Raw genomic sequence first — 15,157 nt, forward strand, 5'->3', positions numbered from 1 at the left:
AGTGTAAGCTGCTCGAAAGTGGCCAAAATTAAGTTTCCGCTTCTATATCGCTCTGGGTAAGGGGCCAGCTTGATGAGCCAAAATATTGTTCAAATCCTTATCTGACACTCTATTTCACAACACAATTTTTACAACACTAGCTAAGCATTAAAGCTTTCGACCGAATGAACTCATATTTCAAGGTAATGCTGGCACGCAACTTCTTTTACTTTTATTCGAGCATGAGTTTAGACCGAACAGAAACTAGTAATAGTGTTCAAACTATGTTACAATAATGAAAATGAATTGTAGTTTTCGAGAAACATGCTACTTCTTCCATTTCAATCTGTACTTACTATTCAGACCTGGTTTTCCGCTGACCGTTCAAAATTTGGAAAGCATAATTTTTTCTTTTGGGATGAGATAGATATTTTGATAAGCTTTTTATACCCTATCGTAAAATATAGTTTTCCTAATGCTAGGAAAATTCCTCTTCACCTTCTGCCGCTTTGAACAGTTTTGCTGTCAAAACACAGATTCATCAAACTGCCTATGCAAGTTTGAACGCCTCCTGTTTCATTGATTAGCAAATAATACAGTCTCATATTTCATGCACGCCACCTTTAAAAAATACAATTTTTATTCAAGAAATCATCAAAAAAAAGTTCAAATTTCTTCCAGTTTCCGCTCTCTTCTCGGCTTCTCATCTCCTCAAAATCGTAACAGCAACCATCAGGACTACCGTAATATCGTCCGAGGGGGCGGAGTCAACGGAGCCGACGGAACTGGCAACGCCTACAGAAGAAATGGCGGTGGAAATGGAGGTGGAAGGAACATCGGCGGTCTTCCGACGTCTTCAGGAGTCGCTCCACCACAATGGGCGGTGGATGCTGCGGTGGTGGCGGGTGTGGATAATTATTTTTCAAAAAAAAAAGTGTTTTTGTATTTTTTAATTGTAATTTTTTAAATGTGATTTTCTTGCCTTTATCATATGTAAATACTACTAAAATCCCTTTGAAGTCGTGCTTTTTGTGCCCCAAATTATCGACTTTTTCACCTGAATCTGCCCCGAAAACTCCAGAATCACTCCAGAATTCGTCGACTTGATGACCTTGAAAAATACGTCTAAAACAGCTTCACACTCGATTTCTGACTGCGAAAAGTGCTTCATGAGCTCGCCGAAAACCCGGACTCGCTCCTTTTTCTCCATTCCAACAAATAGTTGCTTCCACATGGCGACGCCCATTTGACGAATATTGGCATCTGGAGACCAGAAGCAGTGACGCGCCACGTGGATTAGCGCCGGAAGATGGGTCGTGGAGAATTTCTGGAAAACAGATTGTAGAAAAATCAACATCAAATTCGTTTTAGGTCCCAAATTGCGAAATTCGATTTTGAAATTTCAAATTCCCACTCTTTTCTCACTGAAAACGATGCTCCGAAATCCCGCTTGCGCGCGTTGTTTAATCCACAAGAGCCGCCCATGTCATTTTTCAGCGGTTTTTAGGTTAAAATGAAGGTTTCCGAATGGTTTTTCGACTGAAAATTGGATGAAAATGCAAGAAAATCGAATATTTCGCGAAAATTCAAGAAAACAGGTTCCCAACCATTTTTCCTAGGCCAAATTCCCAAAATTGCTGTAAAATTGCGAAATTCGATTTTGAAATTTCAAATTCCCACTTTTTTTCAACAACGATGATCCGAAATAACGGGTGCGCGTTGTTTAGCAAAACGCTCAAAAAGAGTCGCCCGTCTCATTTTTGAGTGGTTTTTGGGTCAAAATAAGGGTTATAAAATGGTTTTTCGACTGAAAAGTGAAAGAAAATGCAAGAAAATCAATTTTTTGGACAATTTTTGACAGTGAAGTTTCGATTTTTTTGAATTTTAGGTCAATTTTCCAAAAAAAATTTCGAAAAAATTCAAATTTTGAGATTTTCGCCTCAATTTCAAAGATCCGTACCTTAAACGAGATTCCCAGATCCACAATTTTCAAGAATTTCGGCGAAAACGCTAGCGGAATATTCAGAATTTTCGAATTAACAGCGGTGACGAATCCAGGAGGGCATGATTCTGGATTTGAGAGTAAAGAGAAGATAAGAAATGCTTCAAATGAAGAGAGATAAGGTTCTTCTGGAAGTGGCTCTTCTGCTGTTTCCTGAGGCTCTTCAGAAGACCCTCTGACGTCTTCTGGGCCTTCCTCATTTTTCTCAGAATCCTCATTTTTCATGGCCAACGCCTTTCGTTTGTCTTTCTTCGCGATCCAAGAGATTATAAATTTCCAAGAGCGTTTTTCGAGTTGAAGAAACTTCAAGAAGTGCGCAAAAATCTCCGTGCAGATGACGTCGGCTTTGTTCGTTCGCTTTTTGACCGCGTCGATTTTCAGAAGACGTGATAGCTGGCGGAGCATCTCATGGAAAAGGGTCTCATCGTCGTCAGACTGAAAAATTTTAAATTTTTTGAAAATTCTCAATGGAGCGCGCTTTCTCCTCCACTTACTTTCCCAGTGGGCTGTGCCAACAAGCTTCCCAACGAGAACGCAATCACTGCTGGAAGACAAAAAACGTCCAAATCCATGCACAAATTGCACAAATCCCTTCGAATTTGCCGCGAAACGAGAGAATCCATGCGTAGGAGACGCAGAGTTTCAACGATTTGAAGTTGGAACGATGCCAAATCGGGAACATTTTGAGTCTCTTGAATTTGCTGATTCAATCGGATCGCCGTGAATTGTTGAAGGCTGATTTCGGTGAAAATCTGGAAAAATAGTAAAAAAATCTATGTAAAAGCTCTTCTTGAGCCTTAAATTATGAAAATCAATTTTTAAATTTCAAATTCCCACACTTTTTTCTGACAACGATGCTCCGAAATCCCGCTAGTACGCGTTGTTTAGCGTAAATCCATAAAAGCCGCCCATATCATTTCTGGGCGGTTTTCAGGTCAAAATGGAAGTTTTAGAATGGTTTTGTGAGGGAAAAATGAATAAAAATGCAAGAAAAATGGATTTTCCGCTAATTTTGTGCAATGAAATCCCGATTTTTAGGGCAATTTTCAAAGTAAACTTTTCAAGAAAAACTCATGATTTTAGTCAATTTTCAGAGAAAATATATATAAAAGATGAGGTTCCCGACAATTGTTTGTGGAGGAAACCACAAAAATGGCAGTAAATTGCGAATTTCATTTTTGAAAATTCAAATTCGCACTCTTTTTCCTCCGACAACGATGCTCCGAAATCCCGCTTATGCGCGTTGTTTAGCGTAAATCGACAAGGAAGTTAAAGAGCCGCCAATGTCATTTTTGGACGATTTTCAGATCAAAATAAAGGGTTTTCAGGAGTTTTTTGAAAGGAAAATTATGAAAAATTCTAGAAAATCGAGTTTTTGTCAATTTTATGAAGCAAAAGCTCGAATCTTTGAAGATTTTTAGGTCAATTTTTTTCCAGCAAATTCCAGGCTTTCATAGTCAATTTTAGGTCAAAATAAGCCGAAACAAGGTGAAAAATGCATTTTTCCCGTCTGTTTGTCCAGATGTCCACCTTATTACCTCTGGCAAAGCGGCGATGAAGCTATTCCGAACGACTGGATTCCAAAATCGCCATTCGAACTCGAAAATTGTGTTAAAAATCGCCTGGGAATCAAATAGACGATTTAAGTGTCTCATATGGGCGACACAAGTCTGTGATAGCATCAAATCCGACGAATTTTCCGATTTTTTGGCTAAAATGTTGAGTTTTCGAAGCATCAGAGCGAACGATTTGGTTTGGGTCTGACGGATTTGAAGGAATGCGCGGAATAGGGTGTCTTGGAGTCCTAGATGTCTGAAAATTTGAAAATTTTGGAGGGAAATAGTATAGGAAGTGCTGAAAATCGCTGGAATTTTTTGAAAAAAATTTCAGAAAAAAAAATTTCAAAAGAAAATTTTTTCAAAAATTTTTTTGAACTAACGATTTCGATGGCGACATATAAAGCGCCAATAAACCATTATCTCGATTACACGCCGTCTCGAATTCGCCAAAAATCTCGCTTCGATCGGCTTCCATTCGTTTCTCCAAATTTCGACACAAATCCTCGTGATTCAGGTTTCCGCCTGCAAATTTTGTGAATTTTCAAGAAAATTTGAGCTAAAAATTGTGATTTTCAGATAGGAAATTTTTTTGAAAAACTTGAAAAAAAAATTTAATTTTTTTTCTTAAATTTTTTTTCGAATTTTTTTCAAAATTTTTTTTAAATTTTCAGCCAAAAAGATAAGTTTCGAGACTGAAATTGTCAGAATTTTCCATTTTTCCACACCAGATTCTCTTAAAAATCGTTTTCGTACCGAAAACAACGAATTTCTCATAAGCTCCCAGGTCGGTCTCCATTGCGACTTCTGGGTCATGATCGTTGACGATTCGAACGTCTTCTTCTGCCAGAATCTCCTCGAATCGGTTTCTGGGAGCCACGTAGGCACTTTCATCATACGCCACGTGGCATTCCGATGCGCCGCCGGCCAGATTTCCGAATAGTTTTTGGGTCATCGCCATGGAGAGATCACGACCCACGCGCGGGCGATTTCGATTCTCGACTTCGTCTGAAATCGACGATTTTAGGAAGAAAAGGAAGGAAATTTTGAATTTCCCAGATTTATTAGGCCAGAAAACCAAATAAAAATTTTTTTTTCGAAACTTTTCGAAAATTTTCCACACCTTCATCGATTTCTAGCACTCCATCGTCGTCGCCGTCATCAAAACTATCGAATTCCTCGTCTGACATGCTGAAAAATCACGAAAATTCGCTTTAAAATTCGTAAAAACAGAAAAAAACTGTTTTCAGATTCAAATTCCCGAATCTCGCGCCCAAAATTTCGCAACGACACTCCGGCATCCCGCTTGGCGCCAAGCACCTAAAATTTGAAAATGTAAATAACCCATTTCTTCATCAAAAATCGTTTATTTTTCGCACTTTTTTGCTGTTTCATCGTTTGAAAAAAAAGGGAAATATTCCAAAAAATGTGTGTGGAAAGAAGGAATGATTTACACTTGTTTAGAATTGATTAGGGGGGAAGAATAGGCTGAAATTCGTCGAGTAGGGAAAAAATTGAAAATCGATATGAAAATATTTAGAAATCTACATTTTTAAGAAGGGAATAAAAAGGAAAAAGAGATGTATAAAAGAGAGAAGGAGAAGAGGGATGTGATAAAAAAGAAGAAGGATTTACAATAAATAGCTTTTTTTTCGAAAAAATAAATAATTTTTAAAAAAATTATTTGCTGTAATAAACACGATAGTAGAGGGTCTTCGAGCGCCACAGAGAGTACGAATTGTCGAATTTCAGCAGATAGACACCGCGTCCCGGATAACGATGACTTCCAGCGTAGACCTCCTCGTGACAGTCCCGGCGGTAGACTGGGATGATTTCGTCTTGTCGCGGCTTATTCGGATCGACGCGTCTGCAAAAATGACTCTTTTAAGCTTAAATACAGGCTCAAAATCTGAAAAAGAAAGTTGTTTTCCGCCAAATTCCATTTCTTTTTTTCTCTGGCAACATTGCTCCGAAATTTCGCTAGTGCGCGTTGTTTATCGTAAATATACAAGAGAGTTTAGGAGCGGCCCATGTTATTTCTAGGCAATTTCAGGTCAAAATGAGAGTTTTCAGATGATTTTTAACTAAAAAATGGATAAAAACACGAGAAAATGGATTGTTCGTCTATTTCGAGCAAAAAATCTTGATTTTTCCAGATTTTAGGCCAATTTTCAGAAAAAAACTCGAGAAATTTTCAGATTTCAGAGTCAATTTTCACACGAAAAATGGAAGAAAAATCAGGTTTCCAGTTATTTTTCGCGAAGAAAATCGCGAAAATTGCAGTCAGATTTTAAAAATTTAAATTCCCACTTTTTTTCTCTGACAACGATGCTTCGAAATCCCGCTTGCGCGCGTTGTTTAGCGGAAATCCACGAGCGCCGCCCATGTCATTTCTGGGTGGTTTTCAGGTCAAAATGGGAGTTTTCGGATGGTTTTTTGACTACAAAGATCATAAAAACGCGAGAAAATGGGTTTTTCGTCTATTTCGAGCAAAAAATCTCGATTTTTTCAGATTTTCAGGTCAATTTTCACTGAAGCCGCTATTCTAGCTTTTTAAGGCCATTTTCCTTACCTCGTCTGCATCGCTCCGCCTCCTCCACTCTCAACGTCTCCTGGCCCTCCCGGTGCTCCGCCCTCTCCGTTTTCCCCCTCAATCGCCTCATCATAATCCTCCTCATCATCGGATTCACTGACATGAACTGATACTTGATTGCTATCAGCCACCGTCCACTCGAAGTACACACCAAATCCGATATCGTAGTGATCGGTGGCGAATTCCCAGAATAGGCACGTGCCGTTCTCGTGCGTTGGGACGCGGACCTGCAAAAATCGATAATTTTTCCGGCTTTTTTAGGGCAATTTCCACCGATTTTAATCAATTTTTTCAGCAATTTTTGCTATTTTTTTGGTAATTTTTAGGATATTTTAACCAATTTTCATTGAAATTCCAGTCAAATTTAGTCATTTTCACTGCTATTCTAGGCCATTTCCAACGATTTCAGCCTATTTTTTCCGCTTACCGTCACCGTTTCTCCATGCCCAACTTTGATGATTCCCTCGGTTCCGTCCTTTTTGATATTCGCCTTGAACTCGTTGATATCCTGTCGATTCCACAGTGATGCTGGTGAGATCGCAGGATTTGCTGAAGGAAAAATGGGTTTTTCCGGGGTTGAAAATCTACAGTAATCCACATTTATGCGTTTCTTTTTGGCGATGTGGTAGCGAAAAGGGGAGCAAGGCATAACATGAAGCAAAAATCATGCGTTTTATCGATTTTTTTGGCTATTTTTGGTCCCAAAGCGACAAATACAGTAACCCGTAAAATCAATTTTCTGGATTTTCCGCATTTATTTACCCGTTTTTTCGCCATCAAAAACAGTGAAAATCGAGATTCAAAAATCCGCCGAATTCAAAAAAACTGTAGTTTTGGAACCTCAAAGTCATGCAATATTTAACAAATCACAAGAAAAATCATGCAAAAAATAGTGATACCGATTCTGTGTTAATCAGAAAAAAAGTCAGGAAACATACAGTGACAGAAGAGGCCCATATTTGCGTGAATTGAAGACACTACAAAGGTTCTTTTGATGAAGAAAAGAGCACACAGAGATCGTGGTCGGGCCGCGGCCTGACAGCTTCCGGTTAGTGATAAGAGGGAGAGATAGAGTGTGTTCCGCGGTTGGCCGACCGCGACTGTGAGTGATGTGTGTGTGAGAGAAGGAGAAGGGGATTAGTGATGAAAGGGGGATGGTGTTGGTGGAACTCAGAAAAAAAAGAAACACAAAAAGTTGGATTTTTTGGGAAAAGTTAGACTCCGCCCATTTTTCAAAATTTCAGATTTTTAGGTTTTGTTCTCGATAATCGAATTTCAAGATTTCCCAACTTCCTAAAAGTCCAAAATTCAACTTACAAGGCAAATCCTCTCCAGCCTCATCATCGGACACATCCGAATCGTCGTCACGTCGAATCGCCTGTTGATGTGCTTCCTCTGCGCTCAACTCTCCATTTGGATTGGGTGATTGCTGGGCGTAGACTTGAGACATGTACTGTTGATAGTGTTGCTCTTGGAGCTGTCGAATCAGTGTCGTCTGTTGCTCGGGCTGTCCGGGGAATTGCTCTTGAGCGTACGCCGAGAATTGGTGGAACGTTTGGGCGTTCAGCGCGTCTTGGATTTGTTTTCTGGAAGAGGCAATCGTTTTCTTTAGGTACGGTATGTTTGTACCAACTAAGTCAGTTACTGTAGAACGTGACTAGTACTACAAAACGATACTGTTTGGGCTACTGTAATTTATCTATGAGCAAAGCTACAAACGAAACAGCTCGGAGAGCTATATGCTCTGTAACCTTCTAGCATAAGCCCACCTTATATGTGCTCTTTGAGCTCAATTATCTCAGCTCCCATAAGAGATATCAAGATTCTGGCAGCTCATAAAATGTAGCTGATACTGACGTTAATCATTTTGTCAGTTAACAGATTTTTGATAGCTTTCACAGGAATCGAGATAATTGAGCTCAAAGTTTGGGTGGGCTTCTATTAGAGGAAATACGGTACTTGATAACTATCGCTACTGTAGTTCCTTCTAGAATCAATATTTCAGGATCAACCAAATTGGATACTGTAGAACTTGACTAGTACTACAAAATGACACTATTCGGGGTACTGTATCAAGTTATAGGCGAGATGGTTCTGGCAGGTTTGTGGCTTGTAACTTTGCTCATTGACAAGCTACAGTACTTTAAGTACTGTCATTTTGTTGTACCCGCTAAGCTATATAGAATCTTTCCTAGTTGGTTAAAAATATTGAATTTAAAAGAAACTACGTTAGGGCCCGTTTCTCAAGTATGAGTCATACTTTATGACAACAAGAAGACGTGACGTAGTTCCTTTTAAAATCAATATTTTCAAACCAACTAAGTCAGGTCCTGTAGAATTTGATTAGTACTACAAAATGATACTATTCGGGATACTGTAACTTGTCTATGGACAAAGTTACGGGCACGGCAGCGTTATCGGCTTATAACTTTGCTCATAGCCACGCTACAGTATCCCGAATAGTATCATTTTGTAGTACTAGTCAAGTTCTACCGTATCGTATCTAGATGATCTGAAAATATCGATTTTTCGCTTACCTCTGATCCTCGAAAAGTCGCTGATCGACTTGTTGAAGGGACGGTGGCTGTGCGCTTTGTTCGGTGACTTGTGGCGCAAATTCTTTGAGTTCCGCCTCTTTTCTGGAATATATGGCTCATTGAATGGTGCTTTAAATGGCTATATATATATAGCTCATTTTATGGCTTATTCGATGGTAAAGCTCCTGGAGAAAGCAGGCAGTTTTGGGGCTCATTTTTAAGCGAAAAGAGGAGGAGAAACTGACTGAGAAGAAGAGGAAGAAAAAGAAGACGTGGTGTGGTGGGGGAAGGGGGGGGGGCACTAAGAAATTTTAGGAGCCACCCCACCACTCCTTCTTCTTCCAACCAACTAGCCTAGCTAGCTAGAAAAGAGATAGCCACTGAGAAATGGAAAAGAGAGAGAGAGAGAGAGAGAGAGAGAGAGAGAGAGAGAGAAAGAGAGAGAGAAAAGAAAGAGAGGAGGGAGACTATGTAGCTTGTTTGTCCAAGTGTCCCCTCTAGTGTTTTCAATGTGAAGCTATATAGAAAAACCCTGTGATGCCGAGCACATTTCTATATGTGCTGCTCAGTGGCATCAATGGCGGCTTGTGGGGAAAAGAGGAGGAGATACATTTTAAATTAGAATCGAGCTTCCCGTTTTTGGACAGCAAATGCAGAAAAAGTTTTCATGGGGGTGCTGAATTTTAGAGGTGACGTGGAATTCAAGAATCTCTAATCTAGAAGACCTAGAAGGTCAGAAGCCAACGATCTAGAGAGAGATTAGTTTTCAGGTGGCACTGAGGCGTGGGAACGAAAGATTCTAGAGAAAAGTCGAAGCCAAGGGATTACTGTAGTTCTAGGATTGATGAAGATCCATCAGGACTACTTTATTCCGACAGTATCACACTGTAGATCATTTGGGTTACTGTAGGGTTACTGTAGACACTCTACTCTATGGCTGCTAGGCTACTGGCAAGATTACTGTACTCCAAATGGATTACTGTAGCTTATCCAGGATATTGCAGGTGTCAAACCTGCTAGGTTAAATCTGGGGATTACTGTAGTCAAACCCTAGGTATCCTAAGCTAGGATTACGGTAGTTTCTCTAGATGAATCTAGCAGCAAAAATGAAGTAGTTTCAGATTCTGATCTTCAGAAGACGTCAGTGACTTCAGAATCTAGTAAACTAGAAGTTCTTCAAACTTTAGAATCAAAGCATTCTGACTTCCTAGATTTCCAGATGAAGTTGCTGAAGACTTCTGAATTCTGACGCCGTGGGAATTCAGAATATATGGAATTCTAGGCCTGATTTTCAGAATCGCTAAAAAAGATTCAGAAGAAATTGTGGGAATTCGGAATTTAACATTTTCGAAATCTATAAACAATATTCTGTTGGCTGACTTTGCATCTAGGCTCTAGAGGGAGTTCTAGGATCGATGTAGGTCATAGGCTACTGACTACTTACAATTGGGTTACTGTAGCGTTTCCAGGATACTGTAGGTTCCAAACCTTCTAGAAGCCAGGATTACAGTAGTCTTTCTAGATGAATCTAGCAGCAAAAATGAACTCTAAATGCGAAATAAGGCAAATTGTGACAGCTTTTAGGGCATTCTTAGTGGCTTCCAGAGTAATTTAAAATCGATTTTCGGGTATTTTTGAGCTCCAAACTTCCCGAATCCCCAATGAAAGCTCTATAAACTCACATGGCCTTCTTATCCGAGATGAATCCTTTGAACGGCGGACACACACGATCGACGAGGAACACGAACGATGCCATCGCTTCGTCGCGAGACAGTGAGCCCAATTCACGCCAAGCTTTGCTGAAAATAGAGAGGAAATTGAAAGCTTGAGAATTTGAAAATTGGGAAAAATACATGGAAATTGAGGTGTATTTCAATTTTATACTTTTTTAACTCAATCAGAAGGATAAGATACCGGAAATAATCTCAAATTTGAGCCCATGTATCTCATTTTCTGTGAGAGATATCAAATAGTGGTCAACTTATAAAATCTTGCTGATGTCATGATAAACATTTCGTCAGTTAACAGATTTTTGATAGCTTTCACAGAAACCGAGATAATTAAGCTCAAAATTGACAATTCGGAAATACTGTATTTTCAAACCAACTAAGTCAGGTACTGTAGAACGTGACTAGTACTACAAAATGATACTATTCGGGATACTGTATCTAGCCTATGAGCAAGGTTATAGGCGAGATGGGTCTGGCAGGTTTGTGGCTTGTAACTTTGCTCATTGACAAGCTACAGTATTTTAAGTACTGTCACTTTGTAGTACTCGCTGAGCTATACAGAATCCTAGTTGGTTACAAAATATTGAATCTAAAGGGAACTACGGTAAAGCCCGGTTTTCAAGTATGAGTCATACTTTATGACAACAAGAAGACGTGGCATAGTTCCTTTTAAAATCAATATTTTCAAACCAACTAAGTCAGGTACTGTAGAAATTGATTAGTACTACAAAATGATACTATTCGGGATACTGTACCTTGTCTATGGACAAAGTTACGGGTACGGCAGCGTTATCGGCTTATAACTTTGCTCATATCCACGCTACAGTATCCCAATTAGTCAAGCTCAATGTTGACGATTCGGAAATACAGTACTTGAAAAACGTTCTCTGCCATAACTTTCTTCAGGTTCAATGTTTTCAAACCAACTAAGTCAGGTACTGTAGAACGTGACTAATACTACAAAATGATACTATTCGGGATACAGTATCTAGCCTATGAGCAAAGTTACAAGCCATCCAGCTCGACAGCTTTATCGCCTTGTAATTTTGCTCATCAGCCAAGGTACAGTATCTCAATTTGTCTCATTTTTTCTATCAGAATGTTTATGGTATCTTTGAAAAATTATACTTTTAGAAATTAGAAGAAAAAAAACTGAAAAAGTCAGAAAATTTCAGTCTAAAAAACCAGACAAATAAGACTCATTTTAGGCACTTTAAATCAGAAAATATCGATTTTTTGAGCCCAAAATCGGACTTTCCAAGCCAGAAACCCTCGGAAAATGATGACGAAAATGAAAAATATCACTTCCAGCAGAAAGGCTTCCAAAGGGAAAAAAAGCAAAATGTATCTAGTTTTTGAAGGAAAGGGGATTTTCAGATTTTCAGACAAAACATTTTTTTTCAAATTTTAAGCAACAGGGTCATGACTCATAGAGATTTAGTCTAGATATTTGGCTGAAAAAAAAGGAAAAATTTCTGGAATTTTCCAGAAAAAAAGAAGGATTATAGGCTGAAAGTAAGAGTCAGGTTACTGTACAAATATTCAGAGAAGAAGCTACAGTAACCCTAACTGTAACCTATTCGACTGAAAACTACAGTAACCTGACTCTTCGAATCCTGAATCGAAGACTACAGTAATCTCAAATCTTTCAACTACAGTTATCCCGAAATCTAATACACAGTAATCCCGAATATCCCAAATTGAAATACTCCAAATCCTAATATCCCAAATCCTAATACTAATGTAATTCTTAAAATCTTAACTAGCGCATTTCAGCTTTAAAATGAGGTTCTGAGCTCTAAAAATACCCAATTTTCTGCTCTTTTTGAGAATTTTTTTACCAAAAATTACATTTGATTCAAATTGTAGCTTTTTCTACAGTAATCCTATATCTAGAAAATCCTGGAAATCGGCTTTGAAAATCGTCAAAAATGCACCTATTTTTGAGCGATTTCCAAGCTCAAAAATGACCGTTTTGAGCTCTGAAAAGCTCCAAAAATCGCCAATTTTCCAAGCTCTGATCCCTATCACAAGACCCCTTTTGCTCTTTTCCCCCCAAAAACTGCAAATAAACATCTTCTTCTCCGTGTGACACATATCAAACACCTTCCAAATCTATCAATTACATCTTCTATTCAGCCCGAAAAAAAGTGTAAGAAAACGCCTACACACACTTTGTGATAGCGAGTGATAAGGAACCGAAAACTAGGGATTTCAGCCATCCAAAAATCATCATTTTCAGACAAAAAATAGGGATTAGGATTCCGAGAAAGAGGGATAAAAGAAGCTTGGAAATCCCAAAAATCCGAGGAAAAAAATCAATTCCCTTTGCGCTCCATTATCTCGGTTCCTAGAAGAAATATCAAAAAGTTGTCAACTGATAAAATTTTACTGATATTATGATAAACATTTTATCAGTTAGCCAATTTTCGATATCTTTTGTAGGAGTCGAGATAATTGAGCTGGTATTGTTAGAGCTGAGAATGCTGTTTTTATGTCTAAAACTTCTCTGAAATCGTCAGAAAAAAATCTAGAATTCTGAGATTAGATGAGCAATCCCAGTTCACACAATTTTCTTGTCACAGAAGAAAAGGAAGACAATAAAAATGACGAAGAAGGAGGATAAGAACACATAAATCAGTGAGGAGCCGAATGAGACTGAGAGAGAGAGAGAGAGAGAGAGAGAGAGAGAGAGAGAGAGAGGCCGACCGTGGGCGGCCGCCATGGACGTAAAAAAGAGGATTATTGTAGTTTCCGCAGTACGCGGCTTTCAGGATCTTGGATTACTGTAGTTCTAAAACCCTTAAAACCCTAAAAAGGGATTACTGTAGTCTAGGAATTCACAGAAAGCCGATTTCGTGATCTTGTGGGTTACTGTAGTTCCATGGATCCTAAAAACTGGATTACTGTAGCTGACCCTGGATACTGTAAGCGTCCTAGCTGCTAGGTTAGGTACCTAGGTATTACTGTGGAACCTAGGAACCTGAGATCACGGTAGTTTGGATCTATGCAAGCTTCCAGAAAGCTGGATTACTGTAGAACCTAGGAATCTAGGATTACTGTAGTTTCTCAAAAGGAAACGTCCAGAAGCCAAAAAAGCTAGAAAAACTCCTTTTTTTCTAAATAAACGAAGTCTCCTAACAATACAGAAGTTTGTGAAGAAGAAGAAGAAGACGTCGACGTCTTCTTCTTCTTCTTCTTCTCCGGACGCCATCATCTTATTAGCATTCCTTCTCTAGTCTCTTCTTCTTGTTAAGTTAGATTTTTGGGTACGGGCACCCCGTCGTCGTCGTCGTCGTCTTCCGTCTAAATTCAATTTTCTGGCTTCTAGAATCTTCTTTTTTGGGGAAAAGTGTTTACTTTTGTACATCTTCAGAAGATGATTCAGAAAACCACAAAAAAATTCAATTTTTTTTTCGTTGTTTTGGAAGAGGAATGGGAGGAAAAACGGGCAGGAAAAATGGAAAAGGAGGAGAGAATTGTCTTCGAAACAAGACAAAACAAAGTGAAACACGGGAATATCCTCGTGGGAAATCTGTGTGAGAAAAGCAGGAGAAACACACATAGGCTAGCTAGAAAAAGGTTTCATTAGAGGCAAGGCAGCCAAAAAATCGCAAAAATTCCGAAAAAATTGGTTGGCAATGCTCGAAAATCTCGAATTTTATAGAGAAAAACGTTTAAAAATCGCTGAAAAATTGACAAATTTGTGTCTTTTTTGGACGATTTTGAGCGATTTTTGGTGCAATTTTCAGCATTTTAACGCTCGAAAATCGTTCAAAATATCGAAAAACTTTTTTTTCAAATTTTCTAGAACGATTTTCAGCCAAATTTCAGCATTTAAAACCCGAATTTTCAGCATTTTTTTAGTGCAATTTTCAGCTCAAAATTTTGACTAAAAACGGCTAAAAGTCGTCTAAAAATGCTGAAATTCTCGAAATTCTTTAGAACGATTTTCAGCATTTTTTGAGCCCACTTTTCCAATTTTTGAGACCACTTTTCCAAAAATTATGACTTTTCCGTGGAAAAAAATACAGAGAAAAAAGACAAATTTCGATGAAAAAATTTTGAAAATTGCACTTTTTAAAGCGATTTTCTGATTTTTACCTGTTTTTTAATTGAAATTTGTCCGCTTTTTTATAGAGAAAAACGTTTAAAATCGCTTAAAAATCGTAAAATTTGTGATTTTTTGACGATTTTCGGGAGTTTTTAGACTAAATATGCAATTTTTAAAAAAATCGAAATCGTTTAAAATGCTCAAAGATAGCATTTTTGAGCATGAAATTTTCAAAAATTCACCTAAATAATCATTAATTTTTAGTGAAAAATGCTTAAAAGAGCTAATAATCGGAATAGTTGGACGATTTTTGAACGCTAAAATGCTTAAAATTGCTTTAAAAATCGCTGAAAATCGGTCTATAAATGTGAAACATCAAGGTTTTGAACCTAAAAAATGGCTTTTTTGAACATGGAAGTCTCAATTTTTCAACCTAAAAATTAAGAATTTGGCTCCTTCGCGAGCGATTTTCCGATTATTAGGTCTTTTTTAAGCATTTTTCACTGAAAATTAATAATTTTTAGGTGAAAATTTGGGATTTTCAAGCTCAAAAGTCAAGTCAATCTCAAAAATTCACCTAAATAATTATTAATTTTCAGTGAAAAATCGTAAAGGAGAAATTGAGATTTTCAAGTTCAAAAAAGTCATTTTTTATGTTGAAAACCTCAATTTTTCACATTTCTACTGTCTATTCAATAAAACGTGG

The 15,157-nt window shown here is 38.1% G+C and overlaps 3 protein-coding genes across 3 annotated transcripts in view; 1 reads left to right on the forward strand and 2 right to left on the reverse strand.

The window, feature by feature from the left end:
• Positions 1-4,727, reverse strand: part of Cbr-fcd-2 — a gene marked incomplete at both ends in the record, with an annotated part of 11,032 nt that extends 6,305 nt beyond the window's left edge. Inside the window, 7 exons of the mRNA XM_045244818.1 lie at positions 1,037-1,306; positions 1,940-2,416; positions 2,458-2,733; positions 3,520-3,793; positions 3,921-4,062; positions 4,294-4,545; positions 4,661-4,727. Of these exons, the coding sequence (XP_045095251.1) occupies positions 1,037-1,306; positions 1,940-2,416; positions 2,458-2,733; positions 3,520-3,793; positions 3,921-4,062; positions 4,294-4,545; positions 4,661-4,727 (1,758 nt within the window). The remainder of the gene's footprint in view (positions 1-1,036; positions 1,307-1,939; positions 2,417-2,457; positions 2,734-3,519; positions 3,794-3,920; positions 4,063-4,293; positions 4,546-4,660) is intronic.
• The window catches only part of CBG13771, a gene marked incomplete at both ends in the record, with an annotated part of 5,301 nt that extends 440 nt beyond the window's left edge, over positions 1-4,861 (forward strand). Inside the window, 2 exons of the mRNA XM_002632477.1 lie at positions 661-884; positions 4,788-4,861. Coding sequence (XP_002632523.1) covers positions 661-884; positions 4,788-4,861 — 298 coding nt within the window. The remainder of the gene's footprint in view (positions 1-660; positions 885-4,787) is intronic.
• A 356-nt stretch (positions 4,862-5,217) lies between these two features.
• Positions 5,218-15,157, reverse strand: part of CBG13772 — a gene marked incomplete at both ends in the record, with an annotated part of 15,732 nt that continues 5,792 nt past the window's right edge. The window contains 7 exons of the mRNA XM_045244819.1: positions 5,218-5,404; positions 6,110-6,357; positions 6,558-6,679; positions 7,448-7,716; positions 8,668-8,769; positions 8,851-8,907; positions 10,350-10,466. Of these exons, the coding sequence (XP_045095252.1) occupies positions 5,218-5,404; positions 6,110-6,357; positions 6,558-6,679; positions 7,448-7,716; positions 8,668-8,769; positions 8,851-8,907; positions 10,350-10,466 (1,102 nt within the window). The remainder of the gene's footprint in view (positions 5,405-6,109; positions 6,358-6,557; positions 6,680-7,447; positions 7,717-8,667; positions 8,770-8,850; positions 8,908-10,349; positions 10,467-15,157) is intronic.

The sequence above is a fragment of the Caenorhabditis briggsae genome, assembly GCF_000004555.2.
Source record: "Caenorhabditis briggsae complete genome, chrIV, whole genome shotgun sequence".
Classification (NCBI taxonomy): domain Eukaryota; kingdom Metazoa; phylum Nematoda; class Chromadorea; order Rhabditida; family Rhabditidae; genus Caenorhabditis; species Caenorhabditis briggsae.